This window comes from Dermacentor variabilis, chromosome 5, assembly GCF_050947875.1.
Source record: "Dermacentor variabilis isolate Ectoservices chromosome 5, ASM5094787v1, whole genome shotgun sequence".
Lineage (NCBI taxonomy): Eukaryota > Metazoa > Arthropoda > Arachnida > Ixodida > Ixodidae > Dermacentor > Dermacentor variabilis.
This window is the reverse complement of record NC_134572.1, coordinates 150,989,325-151,009,847: the sequence shown is the minus strand read 5'-3', so window position 1 is coordinate 151,009,847 and position 20,523 is coordinate 150,989,325. Positions and strand designations below refer to the sequence as shown.

General features: G+C 46.1%; 1 protein-coding gene across 1 annotated transcript in view; it reads left to right on the top strand.

The window, feature by feature from the left end:
- LOC142583247 (uncharacterized) overlaps positions 1-14,709 on the top strand; it is a 36,266-nt gene extending 21,557 nt beyond the window's left edge. The window contains exons 7-8 of the mRNA XM_075693639.1: positions 4,597-4,736; positions 14,281-14,709. Coding sequence (XP_075549754.1) covers positions 4,597-4,736; positions 14,281-14,439 — 299 coding nt within the window. The 3' untranslated portion in view covers positions 14,440-14,709. The remainder of the gene's footprint in view (positions 1-4,596; positions 4,737-14,280) is intronic.
- Positions 14,710-20,523: the final 5,814 nt, after the last annotated feature.

The following is a 20,523-nucleotide window of genomic DNA, read 5'->3' as shown; positions in this document are numbered from 1 at the left end:
AAAGTGTGTGCTAGCGGTGGCGTGCATGCTGCTGCTGATCTGAGCCTGTAGTTAACTGAAAACTACGCCGGAAGAACGCTTCTGCGTAAAATACTTACCGGAGAGGAATATAGCAAGAAAATACCTCTATAATGTACCACGCTGGAGCAAGTAGCCAGTTCAGAAGCGTACAGCCACTGTCTGATGATGTCAAACAAATCCCCACGTTCTTGTTTCTTTTTTTCTTTCTTATTCTGTGTGCAGATCGACCCCTAATGCTTTAATGAATCCGATTTTTTGTCTGTGTTCAACCAGCACCTTCTGCGCTTGTGCTATGGAACAAAAACAGAAAAAAATGGAAAAGAAAACAAGGACAGAAACATCTTGTTCTCAGTGCGCAAACAAGGCACCGTCATTTCCGTGTTTGGTAACGCCTGAAATCAATCACTGCACGTGCAGGCAGGCTGCCAGGGCAACGCTGTTTGACTAAGACCGTCGAGAAGGAATACTGAAACTCACTCTCGCAAAGTAAACGCATTCATTCGGAGTGGAACCGACGCGGGAAAAAATAAGAAATGCCTCCGCGTCAACCATGGCGACGAAAAAAAAAAAAACAGACCGTAACGTCTTTTTCCGCAGCCTCGAACGCTCACTTCTCAGTAAATATGTTTCGTTTCAAGCGCCCGCTGTTTGGGCGGCGCTCTCCGTGAGTTGACTCAACCGCGACGGGCGCCTTGTTTGCCTTGAATAACGTTTTCCTCGCTCGCAGTGCATATAGGAGCGGTCCCGCCATAACGGCAACGCATTAGTGCACATTTTCGGTATGCGTGCATACCTGTACGCGCGCACCTGCACAGAAAACCACTGGTATCGTCTCTGCGCCGGCTGCAATAGATAGCTTTAGTATTGTGGTCTGTGCGAGACGCATGCGTAAAGACTTTGCGTTAGCGAGACGTCAGTATTACTTTCGCCCCATTGCAAAGTGTGAGGAGTAAATAAGCAAATAGGTTTTTATTTTTGCAATGCTGCGCTGCTTAGGTGGCAAACACAGGGACACGCACGTAAATGTGAAACTTAGTACTGTGTCTCATCAGGCTCACCTGGTGCAAGGTTTGTGTTCGTTTCGTGTTTACATGCCACAATCCCAATGCGTGTCGTACGTAGGTATGTGGCGCAACTTCTACAATAAAACCGTGCCATGTCGACCAGCCCCTATCGAAGTGCTTCTAAATAAGAGAGCGGGAAATACACACAAGTGGTATAACAATTGTTTGCATTGCGCTCCTTTTAAGCAATGAAAAGTGATCAGACTTTCGAACTCCGTGGTTGCCTAGTGACTACAGTGTTGCGCGATCGAGCGCGAGCTCGTGCGATCGAATCCTAGCCATGGCGGCCGCATGTAGATGGTGGCGAAATGCGATAACACCCGTGTACTTACATTTAGGTGCACCTTAAAGAACCCCTGGTGGTCAAAAAATATTCCTGATGTCCCCACTACAGAGTGCCTCACAATCAAGTCGCGGCTTTGGCACGTATAACCCTATAATTTAATTATAATGTAGTGTTACAGTGTACTGATGTTATGTTATAGTACTGCAAATATTAGTATACACCTAACCAATTTGACGTTGTTACTGGAATGTTGTGTTCAAACCAAGAGTACAGACTTTGGGGCTAGTTGGTTACGCATAGCAGGTCATGATCAAGCGCGCACAAACAAGGACAAAGTGAGGGGTAGACAACTCCTCCCTGTTGTCGACTCCCCACTTTGTCCTTGTTTGTGCGCGCTTGACGGTGATCTGCTGTGTTCAAACGTTTGTGCGAAAATGCGAAATCATTTTTCAGCATATCAAAGCTGCAAAATTGCGGTACACTTTAAGGAAGTGTATATGGAGTGGGGCGATCATGGCAGCCACAAATTATGTTGGATTGTCGATACACCTTTCAAAGTTGCATATTTTCATTCCGACACCCTTTAGATTACATTGAAAGAAAGTCAAGGTGGTGGGACGTTACTTCGTGAGGTTTTGTGTAGCCGGTGCCTATACGTGGCACCGGCTACTTTTTACAGAAAAGCTGTTTACTTTTAGCCCCCGTGTGCATCACCCGCATGCGTACCCAGAGCGGCGAGTACCCTGGGCGGCTTGCGTCCGCACCGTGGACAGGAATGCGCGCTCAGCCAACCATTTGAGGAAAAGGGGGAGAGTGTGGTGACGGCCCTGCAGCAATGTAGAAGGGCAGGGGGACGGGGGGGGATAGTATGGTGACGGTGCCTGCGCACGTGGTCTGCGCTTCTGTGGTTATAACGTCACGCTCGTCGGAGGTGCCGGCGCTGCTGGAATGGAGACGGGTAAAGGACATGGGGAAATAATGTGACGATGGCCCTGCAGCATTGGTGATGGTTAGGGAAGATGGCGAAAGAGTGTGGCGAAAGCGCTGCAGCAATGTAGGGGGGTAGGGGGAAAGACGGAAAAAGTGTGGCGACGGCGCTTGTGCACGTGGCCTCCGCTTCTGTGGTTATATCGTCAAGCGCTTCGGAGGTGCCGGCGCTTCTGCAGCAGCGGTTGCGGCAGATGGGCCAGAGGTGCGGTGACCGCTGCGGCGCTTTTGTCGGCGTACTCTGGTGCCGAATGAGAAAAAAGAATGTATAATTCTATAACATATGCAGCCTTATGCAGCCCTATGCAGCCAGGTAATCCGTCCATATATGCCTGTTGCGATCCCACGAATTCCTTTTCTCTCTGACATAATAATTGTGCTCGGAAGGATGCTCGTGCTAGAAGAAAGGATTAGAAAAAAAAACACAGGTACATTGTTTTTATGTGTCGCCTGCACAGTATACAAATGCTTACAACATGCAAAAGCTATTGGGCGATTGCAAATTAAGCGCCTCTTGAGTATCACATTCCAAGCACAAAAGCTAAGACACGCACGCAGAATAACAGCACGTAAACAAGTATATGTGACTTATGGCGAATAGCAGAAGCGTGTGATAGTGTACAGATGTGATTCATCATGGATGACATGCTACAGCCTCCATTACCGTAAATCGATCACTCAACGAAGGACTTATCTTTCGAGTGCCATGTAAATCGCTGTGGAGTTTCAAACAGGTTTATTTCTTCCTTTGCGAGGGACCTGCTCGGTGCCCCATTTACACGGTCATCTGTCGCGGCAGATAACAAGGATGAGGGAGAATAGAAATTAAGCAAAATATCTACTACGTGGTATACCCTCCTAGGCCGTATTAATGTAACGAAGCTGCTGCCACGCTATTGCTTTTCGCGTTCCGTCAGTGATACGACAAACGTTCCACGGATGTTATGACCGAGATCAGTTGGCAATGAACGGTGTATGCCAAGATATGAATCGATGAATAAAGTTGAGCGAATTGAAGCGTTATCTACGTGATATCTACTAGGGGGCTGTTTGAAAATAACCTCGAAAGAATAGACCGGTGGGCAAGTTGGTTCTGCATAATTTTAAATACAGAGCAAACGTGCATGCAGGACGACAGAGAAGGCGAAAACGCAGCGCTGTGCCTTCGTCTCGTGTGTCATCCTGCTTGTCCATTCGCGTTGTGCCTGAAGCTTCACAAAGCTTTTATGCGTTGCATATTGCAATCACTCAGTTCAGCCCTTGGGCGCGGCCGGGCAGCCACCATTGAGGGTATGAGCCATTGTTTATTGCTGCGCGTCTCATATGTGGGTCTATTCTCTTTTAAGTTTGCTATGTTTGTGATTAAGTTGCTTCTATTTTTGTGCGTTGCATATTGCAATCACTCAGTTCAGCCCTTGGGCGCGGCCGGGCAGCCATCATTGACCTTTAGCGCAACCACGTGACGTGACGTCACGACAGCCGGAGGAAAAGCTGGGCCCCAACTCGCGCAATATGCAATGCATTCTTGGCTTAACCAAGCTAAGCCTGGCCATTTTTTGTTCGTGAGTGCTCTTTGCTATGAGCTGGCCATATTCGTTCATAATGTGTTCAGCACCAGGATTGGTTCGAACTTGCTATTATGAACTAGTTGGGCGTAAGAGCAAGTGTTATCAAATCCTGATGTTGGGTATAACCTTCACGAAGGCCGTAGGTCAGTGGCGAAGAGTACTTAGGAACTGAAAAACCTGGTCACGTCAACCCGTGGGCCCGTATTGACAAACCTTTTCGTTAGTGCGTGTTCCTTGCAATTTGTATGTCGCCTTTGACAATAATGTGTCCAGCTGGAAATTAATTAGCTGGAACGTTCTCTTGCAAACAGTTCTAGCGAAAAGCTTTTTCAAAACACAGGCCTTCCAGTCAAATTAACCGACTTTTCTTTTATAAGTGCTTTTGCCACTTGCCAGGCGCCTTCGCTAATTGTACGTCCATCAAGATTGACGTCACTTATCGCTCGCGAACAACCTCAGTGAATGCGAAAATTGTGAACACGGGCCCCTCGTTTCTAGTGGACGATACTTTTCAAGCTGCCACGTTAGCGGCGGTTCAAGTTACGAAATACTTTATGCCTGCGTTGTGACACAGACGATGCCTTTGCGACTTATCAATGCGAATCAAGCGCCATGTATATTGTTGCACGCCGTTCTTCTCTGACTGTCCCTTTTTTTGCGTCCAATGCAGGTGGTCCATCGAGTTCCATTCTGCGGCAAGTATCGCTGCCGGTGTGGGACAACACAGAGTGCAAGTCCAAGTTCACGCAGGCTATCCCCAAGATATTCCTATGTGCCGGCACACGGGAAGGTGGTCAGGACGCCTGCCAGGTGAGAACGGGGCTTTGCCGCAATACCTCGAAGCACTGAGCATGCATCGCGATGTAGCAGTGCTTAATTTAAGAGTGAGCTCTCCTACTACAGGTGGCGTTTCAATAAACGAGTAACGAGAATGGTTTCTTTCGGCATCCGTTCATCGAACTAACTTTCATAGGGTTTGTTTGCAGTTGGAACGAACAGGCGGGTTTATTTATTAGTCTTAAACTGCCTAGCAGCAACTCCGCGTTTTCTTTTTTGGTTCTCGCTTTATTCTTTTTGTTATGGTTTATTGATTATCGCCCTATTAGTGTGATTTCTTACTCGCAAATGAAGTGAAATGTTCTTTTTCTGATTTATAGTAAACCTAGAGCTTTCGATAAGTTTAACCCGTTTTTTTACAGTACTTTTGCATTAGTTTACTTTACGTTACTAATAGAAATGCTATGACAAGATTAAACTTCTACTGCACTTAGAAAAACCTTGGAGCCAAGGCTGCCCTCCAACCCATTTCCGCTTTTTTATATATGTGACGGTTCACGGTCATTCAGCACTATGACTGTGAATGAGGAAGAAGTGCGCGCAACTCGGAAATGAAACCCAGTGCTCAGGTCGACATCATGGCCTCTGCGTCACATTAAACCTACAAGTTCAACCTCAGCAACATGATGGGCACATACAAAAAAGGTGGTCGATATCACGAAATACAAAAGAGCAAAAGATGACGTCCCTGTTGATAAATGGCTACTCTACTTTGACTCCAAGGCCACAACCGCAGGATGGCTGGAGCGAGGCAAGTCAAACCACTCAGCGATCACCTGGAAGGTGAGGCCTTCCGCTGCTATTTTACCGGGATTTCCGGCATCTGCGAATCATGGGATAGCATCACAGAAGGCATGCTCGAACGATTCGCTGCGCCCGTCGGGCATCCATTCCGCCGGTTGACACATCGTCGCCTGAAGAGATCTCAACCCATCAAGCAACATTTCAAAGACAAATTACATATGGGTCGCCTCGCTGAATTGAAGGATGCCCACATCGTTTCAGGCTTGACTTACGGTATGCCTTCGGAGATGGAGAAGCATCTTGCTTCCATTCCGCCGGTTGACACATCGTCGCCTGAAGAGATCTCAACCCATCAAGCAACATTTCAAAGACAAATTACATATGGGTCGCCTCGCTGACTTGAAGGATGCCCACATCGTTTCAGGCTTGACTTACGGTATGCCTTCGGAGATGGAGAAGCATCTTGCTGCGAAGACATCCTGAACGCCAGCGATGTGGCTTTCCGCTGCACTAGAAGCAGATTCTTCTTTGCAACGCGCCTACATTCGCCGTTCTGCAAGGTGGGTAATGATAAGTATGATCCTGCTGAGAAGCGACAAGACTCGGCAGGACCGCGCCACGCATGCCTCCCCGTGAGTGCCGACGCGGCGCCTTTGCTGGACTGAGACAACAGCTTTACTGGCACGACGAATGCCCTCGCCGTGAAAGTGTTCCCGCCAAGGCCGCCGACCAGGAAAACGGGGAGAGCGACCCAAGGCTAAGCTGATACGGTTTGATGCCCTTGTGAACATGAATACTGTTAGCGCGACACTAGATACAGGAGCTACCATTTCCTACAACGACACTGTGTTCAAAGCTCTAAAACTGCAATTACTCAAAGATCCATGCATCACCGCTCAAGAAGTCAGGTCATCAACAAAAACTTTGGGTCGCGTGCAAATAGAAGTCCAAATAGGAAAATTAAGAAAGTCATTCCAAGCAAAAGTGCTGGAAGGCATGAAAACACAACTATACTGGGCCTGGACAATGCCTGCTCTTTTTACTTTTTCAACCGCTCATTGAAACTCAACAACATGACTTTCTACCAAGGCAAGAATACTATCCAATCCGCTCCGACTTAGCGAAAGCAAGTCTTCAGCGTTGACGTTTCATTATTGCAAGGTCTTGAGGCGACCCATCTCGAGGAGTCTGAACAAGCAGCATTGACGGACTTCCTTCAAAATTACGAAGACATTTTTTCGAACTCGGAATGGGACTTCGGGTGCATCGCAAGTGAGCAATGCCGTATTACAGGGACCATAAACGTTGCCATTCACCAACCGCCATGCCGATGCCCCCAGGCCGACAAAGCGGAGATTGCATGACAAGTTGCCTGTCTTCGGGAAAGAAAGTGTAGTACGGCCACCTTTTTCAGTTTACGCTGCACTTGTTATTGTAGCGGAAAAGAAAACCAAAAGCCGTACCCGTTTGTGCATCCACTACCAGAAACTAAACGCCGTTACATTGTCAGACTATCAGCCTACCCCCGCATCGATGACGTGCTAGATAACTTGGGTGCCTCCCGATACTTTCCAACTTTAAATATTCCATCACGTTATAGGCACGTTCAAATGCATGAAGAGAACATTTCGTAAACGGCTTTTCTAACATCTGATGGCCATTATGAATGCTTAGTTATGCCTATTGGTCCAAAGAATGCCTCCGCTACATGTGAAAGGGCTCTAAAATCAATAATCGCAAAGCATGATTTAAATAACACTAACTACTTCAATGACATTGTAGTGTTTTCTAACACATTTGCGAAGCATGTAAGCCACTTGCAAGCTTTATTGGAAGCCCTGAAGATTGAGAATATTTAGCTGAAGCTCAAGAAGAGTCCTTTTGCTGAGAATTATATTGGCTATCCTGGGCACAAAGTTTCTCAAGGCACAGTGACACCCAAAAGGAGCAAAGTTGAAGCAGTGTTGCTGCTTCCAAAACCGACATGTCAGAAAGAGCTGCACCGATTTCTAGGAACCATCAATGTCTACTGGCAGTACACTCCCCATGTTAGCAATATCGTTATTTTCTTACGAGAATGGTCCGCAAGGACATCCAATGGGAATGGGACGTCTAACGCGAAATGGCTTTTATTGAAATTAGGAACGGATAGCCGAAAAGCCAATACTAAGAATAATCAGTTCCGACAAGCCATGTGTTGTTTACTGCGGTGCTGTATGTTTTTTTCAGAGGGGAGCGCAGAAACGCAACGCTTCTGCGCTCCCCTTTGCGAAAAATCCTGTCAACCCAACTAGTCTAACAGCTTGCTATTCTAAAGCTTGAAATGTAGGCATTGGAGCTGTCCTGGAACAAACAGATGACGAAGGAAACGAACACCCTGTGGCTTATTATTCTCGAGTATTGCTGAAGCGCGAACAGAATTACGCAATAACAGAGCTCGAATGCTTGGTCATAATTCACGCTGTCGAAAAGGGACATTGCTACCTGCATGGAAAGCCTTTTACTGCCATAACTGACCATGCTGCCTTCCAGTCGTTTAAGGACAAAAAATCTGCACGCGCGCCTGTTCAGGTGGTCCTTAAAGCTCTCTATGTACGACATCAACATCAGACACCAGAAATGTATAGATGAAATTGAAGCAGACGCGTTCTCTCGGAGTCCTCCCATCCAACTTCTTTCCATACCAGAGCTGCAAGACCACAGAGATGACCGTCCACATTGCAAGCCCACGATCCAAAATGGACTCACCATTGACATCAGAAAGGGAATTTAGAAAGCATACATCCCTCACGCCCTCCGACCGGGACGTCTAGAGAAATCCCTCCGCCAATTTGGACATGTTGGAGTGAAGAAACCCTTGTGAATACTTTCACAGCAGTATTACTGTCCAGAAATTATCAGTGATGTTTCTACATACGTCCGTTATTGCGATGCATGCCAGAGATGCAAGAAACCAAAAAGCAAGCGATTTGGGTCACTGGAGTCTCTGCCACCAGTAGAACAACCTTTGACCTACTCGGCATGGACACTATCGGAGGCTTTACAGGATACGGCTCATCAAAGAAGTTCGTTCACTTGGCGATAGATCACTCTACGCGTTATGCGTGGGCGTTTGCTCACAAAAGTGCGACATGTGTTGCCTACATATTTTGCCTGCAAAACATCATCGCTGCTGGAAAGCCGAAATCATTTCTCTCTAACCGTGGAACAGGATGCACTGCAGACAATTTCAAACAGTTCTTGAAACACAACAATATTCAGCAGCTCTTCACATCGTCTCAGCTCCCACAATGCAGCGGCATGAATGAATTAACAACACAGCCTATTGTGAGTCGACTCAAATTCAATATCATTGAAGAGCCTTGCGAACCATGGATTGAACATCTTTCGGAAGCCGTTCATGAATACAACATGGCTCCACATTACCTGTCAAACTATCCACCTTCTTTTCTTGTGTATGGAATGCCTTCTTATCTACCACTCACTGCTAAACAGCGAGCCCAAAAATCTGGAAGAGGCAAGAAAGGCTGCAGTTCGTAATTGCCTCGCAAACCACGAAAAGAACAAGGTCACATGCGACAAAACGTTTCTACCAAGTGAACTTCAAGTTGGTGACATTGTGCTCTACGAGAGACCGTGGCCTCTAAACGAAGGAAAACTATGTGCAGTGATGGGAGGACCTTACCATGAAAAATGACGTGACAGCACATGTGCTTGGACTGTCTTTGCGAATTTCCCTATTAGCAGTTCTATTTGCATCCGTCCCAAAGGTTTTGTTGATGAGGTGACTTGTTGACGGCTGATGCATGTATCTTTGAGTAATTGCTGTTTAAAGCTTTGAACACAGCCTCGTTGACAAAGGTAATGGTAGCTCCTATATGTAGAGTCGCACTCAAAGTTTCCAACGTTCACAAGGGCATCAAGCCGTATCAGCATAGCTTTGAGTCACTCTGTTCGTTTGTTTGGTCGACGGCAAAGTCGAAAACGCTTTCACGGTGAGGGCATTCTTTGTGTCAGTGAAGCTGTCGTCTCAGTCCACCTAAGGCGCAGCGTTATCACTCACCGGGAGGCATGCGTGGCAGTCCTGCTCAGTCTTGTCGCTTCGTATCAGGATTACACTGTACCATTGCCCGCCTTGCTGAATGGCGAATGTTGGCGCTTCCAAACACGAATCTACTTCTGGTGTAACGGAAATCCACTTCGCTGGCGTTGAGAATGTTTTCGCAGCAAAGCATCTCCGGGGGCATACCATCACTCAAGCCTGAAACGATATGGGCGTCCTTCAAGTCATCGAGGCAGCCCATTTGTGCATTCGCTTTGTAATATTGCTTGATTGGTTGGCCTCTCTTCAGGCGACAATGTATGAACCCGCTGAACGGATCTCAGACGGGTGCAGGGAATCATTCGAGCATGCTTTCTTTGATGTTATACCATGATTAGCGTCTGTCAAAAATCGCGGTCTAATCCTAGTGGAAGGCCTCACTTGCCAGGTAATCGCTGAAGTGGTTTAACTTGCCTTGCTCCAGGCATCCTGCGCTTGTCGCCTTGGAGTCAAATAAGCGTAGCTATGTGTCCAATTTGTCCACAGGGCCGTCATCTTCTGTTCCTGTGTACTTCGGGATGCTGATCACCTTTTTGGATGTACTCGTGATGTTGCCGAGGTTGATCCTATCGACTTTGTGTGACACCAAGTTCATGATGTCAAACCGAATACTGGGTTTTCTTTCTTAGTAGCGCGCACTACTACTTCCTCATTCACTGTCATCCTGCTGAATGACCGTGAACCGTCACAAGTTCCCCTTCCCCCATACAAATGGTCAGTTGGATGGGACAGTAATTTCGGTGAAACTTGCTGACATGCATAATTTCGGTAGTTCAACGTAGCGGTATCACGTAACGGTCAATATCGTGATTCATTGAGGGCCCTTTACCAATTACTTAGCAAGGTTCACGGTCACTCAGCAGGATGACCAATAATGAGGAGGAAGGAGTGCAAGCGACTAAGAAATGAAACCTATTGTTCGGTTTGACATCATGGCCTTTTTGCCACATATATATTACACACCTCGTGTTCGTTGCAATACGTTTGCCCGGAGCGGAAGTCTGCAACAATAAATATTTGATACTTCGCTTGCTCGCAGAACAAAGAACGATGCCGACTGACACAGCAGAATGATGCTCAGGGTTCGGCCCAATCAAGATGTGCACGGGATAAAAGAGAACGCACAATTCATTTCGTAGGAAATGCGTTTTGTCGTAATACAATAAACGTTGAGATTAGTGTTTTGTTTTTTAGTAGTTTTTGGAGCTACGAACGTAGTGTACGTCGGAGGGCAATAATGGGGGGGGGGAGGAGGAGGCTCATGGTCACGTGCACCACCGCTCTTATGTATCCTGTTACCCCCACCGCCTCTTTGGAGCAATTTTTTTTAGGCCATCAGGCAAAAGAATACGAAGAATGGGGACAATAGAAGTGAAGCATCAAGTACACATTTCTAAATTATCGACTAAGAATGATATCATAATTCAACATCACAAACTACAACAACTATATAGTATACTGCAGCTATCTGGAACATATAATTTTCGGCAAAATTGACATCTTATCCAATGCTAGAAAATGTGATTTCAGTTTGAGAGTACAACCTCTGCAGAAATGACTTATACCCCTGTCAAGCGGGCAAGTTAAGTGCACTTACGGGGAGTGCACTTCGGGACCTTGAGTGACAGTTTAGGCTACGCGGTGCTAAACGGGAAAACAGTGCACTCGCACTAAAAAAAATGGTGACAGACTAAAACCATGTTTCTTTAAGATGTAGATTAAAATAAAATAATACATCTAAAAAGCGATTGCTTTAGTTGCATTATAAATAAAAAGACGGTTGTAATCTATATTTACTCAACGAAAAAAGAAAGTATTTTTATCATAAGAGTGTTGCAAGTCAAGGCTGGCCAAGACGAATGCCTAGTCAATTCAGAACAAGATGGTGGCGTGCGACGAGGCGGCATTTGATCCTGCTAGAACAGAATATCAGCGAGTTATGCTCTAATTATTTTGCTAAAAGCTGTTCAACAGCTAGCATTAACTTCTGTGTCTTTCTTTTATGGATTACACTTTTTACCGTTGAAACCGCTGGTGGCGAGGCCACGCACTCGACCAGCAAAGTGCGTTCCGTGAGCGCTCTACGACCAGAGTGCACTCTTCTGCGAGTACACACCGCTTGCGATGTTTAGATTTGGGAAAGGGTACTTAAAACCGAGAGCAGTCTCCGTAAGTGCACTTAACTTGCCCGCTTGACAGGAGTATTAAACTATGTAGCGATATCACACATCTTCATTTTTTCTATTTAGTTGCTACACAATCTCACAGACGGCGTTTCTTGCGATATCTGCTTTTGGTGAAGGGTTTCGTAGTTGCAAACTCTGCGCTCCATTTACTTATTCAGAAGTTTTCGTAGATTTTCGAGATGCTTTAGAGGGCTTGAATCGAAGTTTTGCTTCAAGCAGTCGGTGCGGTTCAGTCTTCTCCCTTAAATGCGTCGAATATTGCATAACTTGCTGAAGTGATTGTCTCAGGATAGCATATCCGAATTTCACGTGTATTTCGTTGTGAAATGAGATCAATAGATGTATTCCTGTTTTAAAAGTTCGAATTCTTGGCTACAAGTATAAAATTTATATAGTGTCGACAGGTACTGCATGAGACTAAATTGTCAAACGAATGAAGGGTTCGGATGGGACCACTGAAGCCTGTCAGCTGTTTAGCAGTTCACTTCCAAACGTTGAGCATGCGGTCGAAGGTTAAAAAGCACGTAAAAAGTAATATGTGCCGCACAGTTTTGGGGTATGAAATCACACTTGAATAATCCACAAAGCGAAGACAATTATAATGTAAGTAAATTATTAACAATACAAAAATAAACAATCAAGACAAGTAAGATTAAACAGGAGTTTGCCGTCAGCTAAAACGTCATTTAAAGTCAGGTGCCAGCTACTCTCGTACGTAGTAACTTAAAATTTGCAGTGTCAAACCCGTAGTTTGATTTTGGCTAGTCTAGCTTTGTCACTGCAACGTCACAGTGTTACAAAGCTTATTCGTTTAATTCGCTCTAAAGGCAGCTTCGCGTTGAGTGACAAGGAAGACTTCCATGAGGGAAAGTTGGTTATTATTATATTTCTTGGTGCGCAGGACGGGGGTCGTGTAAATTGGTAGATGTACGGTTCCTCAATACTGTCTCAGCACCGTACAATGCTCTTATCATTTGTCGTGATCTTTTTTATTTGCACTCGCCACACTTTCGTCGCAGGGGCTATAATGGTTTGCCACGAAAACAAGAAAACGACACAAAATTAGAACTATGCGATTTCAACTTCACCTGCCCTTCAGACCGCCGAAATGACTTCCATTACAAGCATCCCCTGAAGAAGAGGTGGCTTTGTGCAAGTCATCGCGAGATCAGTGCACCACTGATTAGCTCAGTTTTCGCCATCACTACACACCACGCGCGCTGCAACACCTTGCAGTCATGAGACTTATGAGTGAAAAGATACAAGTAAAGAAACTTCTGGAACAAAGCGTTACTTCAAATATGCAACTGAGTTATTTTGGAAATATACTTCTAGCATACTACAGGTTTTAGGTGTCTGAAACAATTGTATGCATTGTTATTCTCTCAATGCAAATCAAACAAACACGACTTTGGTAAAAAGAAATATGAGGTAACAATTTCAAATGTTATCCCTAGTTTGGATCTAAACATAAGGCATCTGTTAGTTACTGCAAACATATACAGTTTTGAGGAAGTATACTTTAAGGAATACTATTTCCTTTTTTTATATAAATCTTTGGAAAACTTTCCGATGGAGGACTTGTTGGCTTCAGAAGCCATAGACAAGCTATTGCTCGTGGAGCAGTTCACGTAAACTGTGTATTTTGTAACATGTTCCTAGTGCAACATTGGCTAATGTTCTAAATTGCAGATATCAATAAGTATTCTAGGCGAAATTTGCATGTAGCACGCGTTTTATTGACCTTTGCTCTTCTTTTTTTTCGTGTGTGTTTTTGATATATAAATTGGTCACCGTTGCCAAATTTACCCCGTACGTTCTCAGCTCTTTGGAATGCAAAAACAAAAAAATTGTTTCCAGCTTGCAGACGATAAATGCCGAACTAAAATAGATACATGATGTCCACAAATCACTACCCAAAACTTCAACCTCTAACTGCGGGAGGAACGTTTATTTTCGAGAATGAGAAATTTCTGCAAAGAAGCCCATGAGCAAGACTTCCCTGATAGGATAGCGCGTTTGTAATCTCTGAGGCCTTGACATGATCTGCTAATGTGACCTCATGAGAGAGAATGGTGCTACGATAATCAGCAACGCACATGCCAAGGGGGCGCTTTTCCTCTGTCGTATTTCTCAACGGGCCGCCCAATGATAATTTCCGACATATCGATTTTCACTCAATTTGACCAGGTAGTGCTGCGCAAGCTTGAGGAAACGATCAGGGTGCACGGGTAGCTCATACGATTTCCTGGTGGCGTTCTACGGCAGGCTACTGCCTGATCGCTGTGAGGTAACGATTGTGCATCGCGGCGTGTGCGTGTGCACATGGAATGAGCAAAATAGAATGTCGCGGTGCTGATTGTACAAACTGTGGGCATTGTTACGTAACGTTTTCTTTCGTGACGAGCCGGCCTGCGAGTTGTGAAGAGATGTGCACGTAGAAATAGCACGTGTTCTAATGGAAAGCGTTCTTTTTTTTTTTCAGGGAGACTCCGGAGGGCCTCTGATGGTAGAAGGTGAAAGCACTCAGTGGACGTTGATAGGTGTTGTGTCGTGGGGCATAAAGTGTGCCGAAAAGGGCCTGCCGGGAGTCTACACGCGGATAACCGAGTTTCTCGGCTGGATCTACGAGAATGCTGTGTGACACACGCGCGAGGAAAAGGAGTCGAGGAAGAGATCAGCACTCACAAGCAATCAACTCATGTTCAGTCATCTTCATACTTCTCACCTGCGAAGGAGCAATCCTAGGAAGATGTTTTCAGAGTGGAAAACGACAGGGGCCATTCATCACACAGCTCATGAACTGGGTATACTCTGTAACGCCTCATCCGTCTTGAAAAACCGTTTCCAGTGAATAAAAAGATGAAACTAAATAAGGCAACTCTTTTGCTGGTTGCCTTCATTTTGAAGAGCACTTAATGCATGTTTTCTTTAGTCATAAAAGGTGCCTTAGGAGCATCTCAAACCAGATATCATCGGCGACATAGCTGTACCTTGTTGGTGCGAATGCAATATTCATAAATTACTCTCGTGCTATTTGCGGCGCTGAGTAGCGTTTTTTGTCGACAACACAACGTTCTTGAACTCGACGTTACGCTGTGGCTATTGGAAACTCCAAGTGAGCTCTCGCTACCTAGCGGCCGGGCGGAGAAGCAGCCGATCTAGTTTCAGGCTTGAAGCGAAAGGCGGTGTCTCAACACGGCATGTGCTGGATACCTCGTAGTTATCAAATCGCCGTGATGCCGCCGCGGACAAGCCCGAAAATGAAATAAGATGGCTTTCGAAACACTTTTTGTTGTGTACTACTCTGCGTGTCATCGTGGTGGAAAAGCAGCATTGTACGATTTCATCGTTTCTAGAGAGAAGCAGAAGACGGTCGTAGGAGAGCGATTTGGATAAGGAACTTCCGCATCGGGAAAAGCTACTTGACTAATACTTCACCAGTTTGTTCGAAACTCTTCCCTAGAGGCGAATTCTTCCTTTCCGGCGAGTACATCTATGCTTCTTTATTTATTTTAAATATCTTGCTGACGTTTGAAATCGCGGTGCGTACTTTTTATAGGCAGGCGCTTTGATAAATCATGTAGATATACGCTTAAGCTTCATTGCTTTTGTTCGTTTATAGTTTTCTTCCCCAGCATTAGTGTTTACAATGCTTTAGGCAGCAGGTATATTCTCGCTAATGTACTTTTGTCTTCAGGCATGGTAGCAGGAATAATAACCACCCCGTAATTAAGGTCTAAACTTAAACATTACACATGTTACGCCGCGAGGCGACGTATCGTTTCGACAGCATGGTTTAGTTAAGCGGTGCAAGCTGAAGGTGATGTTGTCTCATTCAACGCGGTGAGCTGTAAATTTATTTTCTCGCCAGAAATTTGGAAGCAAGTGTAAACAACGCTCATTCCAGCTTTGCAGCATTTGACCGGCGCACAGCTCTCGTAGTTTGCTTTCCGACATGCATTTACGCTAATACAGCTGACTTTGCCAAAACAAAACCCTCGCTAAATTTTGGAAATCTGTCGGAATAAACTCAACTTGGTCCGACTGGTTGTTGTTCACTCCTCGCGTTTCACCGGGTTAGAGAATTCCTACCGGCGGCCGGTGTTTGCTGTTTTTCCCTAAACTAAACAGGCCAACTAAACAAAACAAACTAAACTAAACAGGCCAACGATTATGCCCTGAAGGTTCACAGGGACAATTGGCGCACGTTCTGCGATTCGCTTAACCGAGGATGAACTCATACAGGAACTCCAGCAAACGTACACGGGAATCCGGACTGGGCATCCGAAACCATACCCTCAATATCCGGGAGCTCCGAACGAGATACTTGATGCACCCATCACGTATGCGGAGGTATACGCGGCAGCACAGAGCTTCAAGAAAAACACGGCACCGGGTCCCGACGGAATCACCAACGCCATCTTGAGAAACCTAAGCGATGAAACCCTGCGAGCCCTTACAAAGCAGCTGAACGAAGAAATATGGGCACCGGGCGGAACATTACCCGAGGAATGGACTACAGCTCACATAGTCCTTATACCCAAACCTGGAAAACCGCGCAGGCTCGATCAATTACGACCGATCTCGCTTACGTCTTGCCTAGGCAAGCTTCTTGAACGAATTGTACTCACTCGAATGGAACAACACATGGAAGAACATGGTCTACACCCAAATTGCATGTACCGATTTCGGAAAGGCGTGTCATCACAGGATGTCTTCCTGCTCCTCAAGGAAGAGGTCCTCAACCCACAACCGGGCAGCAGCAACAACATACTCCTAGCCCTCGACGTAGAAAAAGCATTTGATAATATAGCCCACGAAACCATCCTAGATGGCCTCGCCGCCATAGGATGCGGAGAGCGAGTATACCATTATGTCGTGGCTTTTCTCAGCCACCGCAAAGCTCGCATCGGCATAGCAGGCGTACAATCGGACATATATGATCTACCGCAGAAGGGTACTCCGCAAGGGTCAATATTATCTCCTTTCCTCTTCAACATCGGACTTAGAAAACTTGCTTTACAACTGGAAAACATCCCAAAACTCGGATGTGCCTTCTATGCCGACGATATCACTCTATGGGCAACCAAGGGTTCATACGGCGACAGAGAAAACACGTTACTCGCAGCTATCGGATACATCGAGTCATACCTAACCACAGCAGGAATGAGGTGTGCCCCACACAAGTCGGAGTACCTTCAAGTCCGGCCTAAGCAAACTAAGGAACATCGGGCCCCGCCAATACATCTCGAGATTGCCGGGCAACCTATAAAGCGCGTCCCGACCGCACGCATACTAGGTATGCACATCCAGGAGAACAACGGCATAAAGCTAGCCTCAGAGAAATTAAATCACGTTATAAGAAGCACCGCATCACTCATCGCCAGAGTAGCGCGCAGCAAAGATGGTTTCACAGAGGACGAAACCTTAAGACTGGTACAAGCCCTCGTCATCAGCCGTGTCACGTACGCGCTACCGTATCAATTCAAGCGCAAAAGCGAGACAGATGGACACTCTTATAAGAACCGCGTACAAAACGGCCTTACAGCTACCGTCAAGCACAAGCACAAAGAAATTACTAGCGCTAGGCGTATACAACACCTTTGAGGAGCTAGCAAGTGCCACGCTCATAGCGCAGAGGGAGCGCCTCAACAAGACTCAACAGGGAAGACACCTTCTTCAACGGCTAGGGTACCCGCTGACACCTCAGTACTGCAAAGAAGAAACACAACTCTTGCCTAACCACATTAGAGAGAACATTGTAGTAGACCCTATCCCCAAGAACATGCACCCCACCCACAATCAGGAGAGAAGAGCAGCGCGTGCCCGCATGTTGCACAAACGTTGTTTCAGAGACCCGGATACGTACTACACGGACGCTAGCCCGTATCCCTCGTCGCCACCTTGCGGGCTCAAATACACAATCGCCGTTCTCAATCAGGGGAACCTGGTAGCCTCAGCCTCCATCCGCGCCACATGCAGCGCAGCAGCAGAAGCAGCAGCAATCGCTCTCGCACTTCGCGACGCCGAGAGCAAGGGAAGGTCCGCCCGTGTCCTTACTGACTCACAAGCGGCTTGTCGTTTATACCTGAATGGAACACTCCCTATACAAGCCATTCAAATCCTGGGTCGCGCACTACAATGGACCCATGGTATCGTCTGGTGCCCCGGGCACGAAGGCCTGCGGGGCAACGAAGAGGCGGACTGCGCAGCTCGAGGTCTCACTAGCCGAGCGGCAGACCACACCGTTCTTCAGCCCCCGACAGACCGACGAGCGACCCACGAGTTATTAACGATAGGTCAACAAATACTACAGGACCAACGGCTCGGAAGAACGCAATACGCTCCCCCAAACAAAGCTCTCAATAAACTCCAGGCAAGGGACTGGCGCCGCCTGCAAACTAACACATACCCACACTTGTCTCGTCTACACGCAATCTACCCAGACAGTTATACGTCCCGAACATGTCCCTGGTGTAGCAACCACACAGCGACACTCGCGCACATAACACACGAATGCACCGACCGTCCGGGCGACGCAATTTCGCCACGAGTCACAACACACACACTCACTACGTGGTCTTGGGAGGCGAGACTCTCCGAACTGGACCTGGGAAGCCAACCCGCGACCCTCGACCAGGCCCGGCGAGCCGCGATCGCCAGTGGAGCCCTGTCAGAGGGAACCACCCAGGAATAAACCGCGCAACGGTTTCTGCAATAATAAAGTTTCTCCTCCTCCTCCTCCCAAGCCAGGGCCCTACCTCGAACACTGTAAACTAGCTGCGAGCACCAGTTATCGGACGCAGACGACCTTATCACACGTATCAGCTATCTCTAAAAAAGATGGTGTACCTCGACTCACAAACGAAACTCTAATTTGTTTTGATCCCAAGACCCACCGACCAGGTAACGTTACAATATTTAGTCTCGTTCTATCGGTGCAGAATATCCGTGTTTAGCTTCTGAAAACAGCATAGAAGTTACTATCTAAATATTTTGAGATGCTCTGTGTGACACACTGATACACGAGTAGGAGTTAGGAGTTGCCTACAAAGGTCAAAAGCAGTCAAGTACCGTATACCTGTAATCGTGGAGCCATGCCATGAACAAATGCTTGCCCCTTTCGGAGAGGCTCGCTACGCACCTGAAGAATTTTTTCTAACCCCTCGCTAGCTCTAAAGGCTCTTTGGCTTTAAAAAAAATCTGATGCGGCTCGCTGGACCGCAACGCAGATGCAGACCACAAATACTTCCCCGATTTGGTCGCTAAAATCCTTGAGACCAATTGACATAAGGGGATCGGCAGCAAGGACCATTTTGGCTTCCCCGAAACACCCCAATTCGATACCACAAAAGTGAAACGTAAGCTCAGCCGCAAGCGATGTAGCCGCCGTGAATCTGCATGTCGTGAGCATCTTTGTTTAATTGGACAGCGTTGCCAGCCCAAAGAAGGGATTCTAGAGTTTCCAACATGATGGCGCCATCAAGCCTATTTCCTGCAATTATAATAGGCAGTCAAATATAACTCAAATCAAAGTTGACCTTTCGCTTCATTCACTTAGTCATCGCGACGTGACATTGCTGTCCTTTCTAGATAAATACGTTCATCAAATGAGGTCATCATCTTTGCTGATCGAACATGCAAGTTGCATATCACGATGAGTGATTAATGAGTTAGGTTGCAATCGCATCTACAGAAACGCGGATGTATTTATTCTGACGGTTTTGCCAAGAGCTATCCCTTAGTGGAATTCCCTGCATGAGAGCACTGTCATGCAAACGGATAAACTTAGGCAACTCCTGAACATGCTGTTCTTGTCCTAAAAATGCGTCATTCTGTCTGCCACGTTCCGTATACCTATGTAACGTCACGTAGATTATTTTCCCTCTTTGATGTCTTAAAGTACACTTTTTTATTATGTGCGCCAGCAATGTGCCTGATAAAATTAGTGAGATGTTTATACGCTAGCTACGCCGACATGAAATTTCCATTTATATGAGTATTGTCATTATTGTTATTTATATTCCTTTACATGCTTTAAACTACTTTCTTTTTTTACACGATGTTTGATTATGTGCCCCCGCAATGTGCGGGATAAAACTTACATCCTGTTTGTTTGTTACCGCATCTCTGCATTTTTAGCCGTGTTCTGCTGCGATTATTTCTACTCATCTTTCTGTATTCACGTGTATAACGTTCTTGCCGTGAAGCCGCCGCCTCCTACTCAATGGTCCTCATGGGGCCTGTAACGTATACTGAAAAAAAAAATATCACAGCACTTGCGAATAGGATTACAAAATTTGCTAAAATGTTTAGAAGCGTATTCGCAAAGCTATTAAGAAAATGAAAGCACATGAGCTTGAGAATAACAGAGTTTGATGTTCAACCAAGACCACCGTGACTTCACTGTTCATGGAAGGGTTTTTGACAAAAACCTCTAGGCGGCTTGTTCCTTCACTTCCATATTTCCCTGGCTTAGCCTCATCAGGCATCTTTCTCATAACTGCAAACGACACAAAATGCACTCGACGATGAAAAAGACAGAACACACAAATGCACAATCCCAACCGAAACTTTAATGAAAGTGGACACATCCCAAATGAAATTTAAGTTAGTTGTACCGCTGTCCCTTGTTCGCTTTTGTTCTTGTTCGCCAAAGTTCTCTATCTTATTATACTTATTTTTCTTCCCAATGTTAAAGTTGATTCTCAAAGAACGCCTTTTG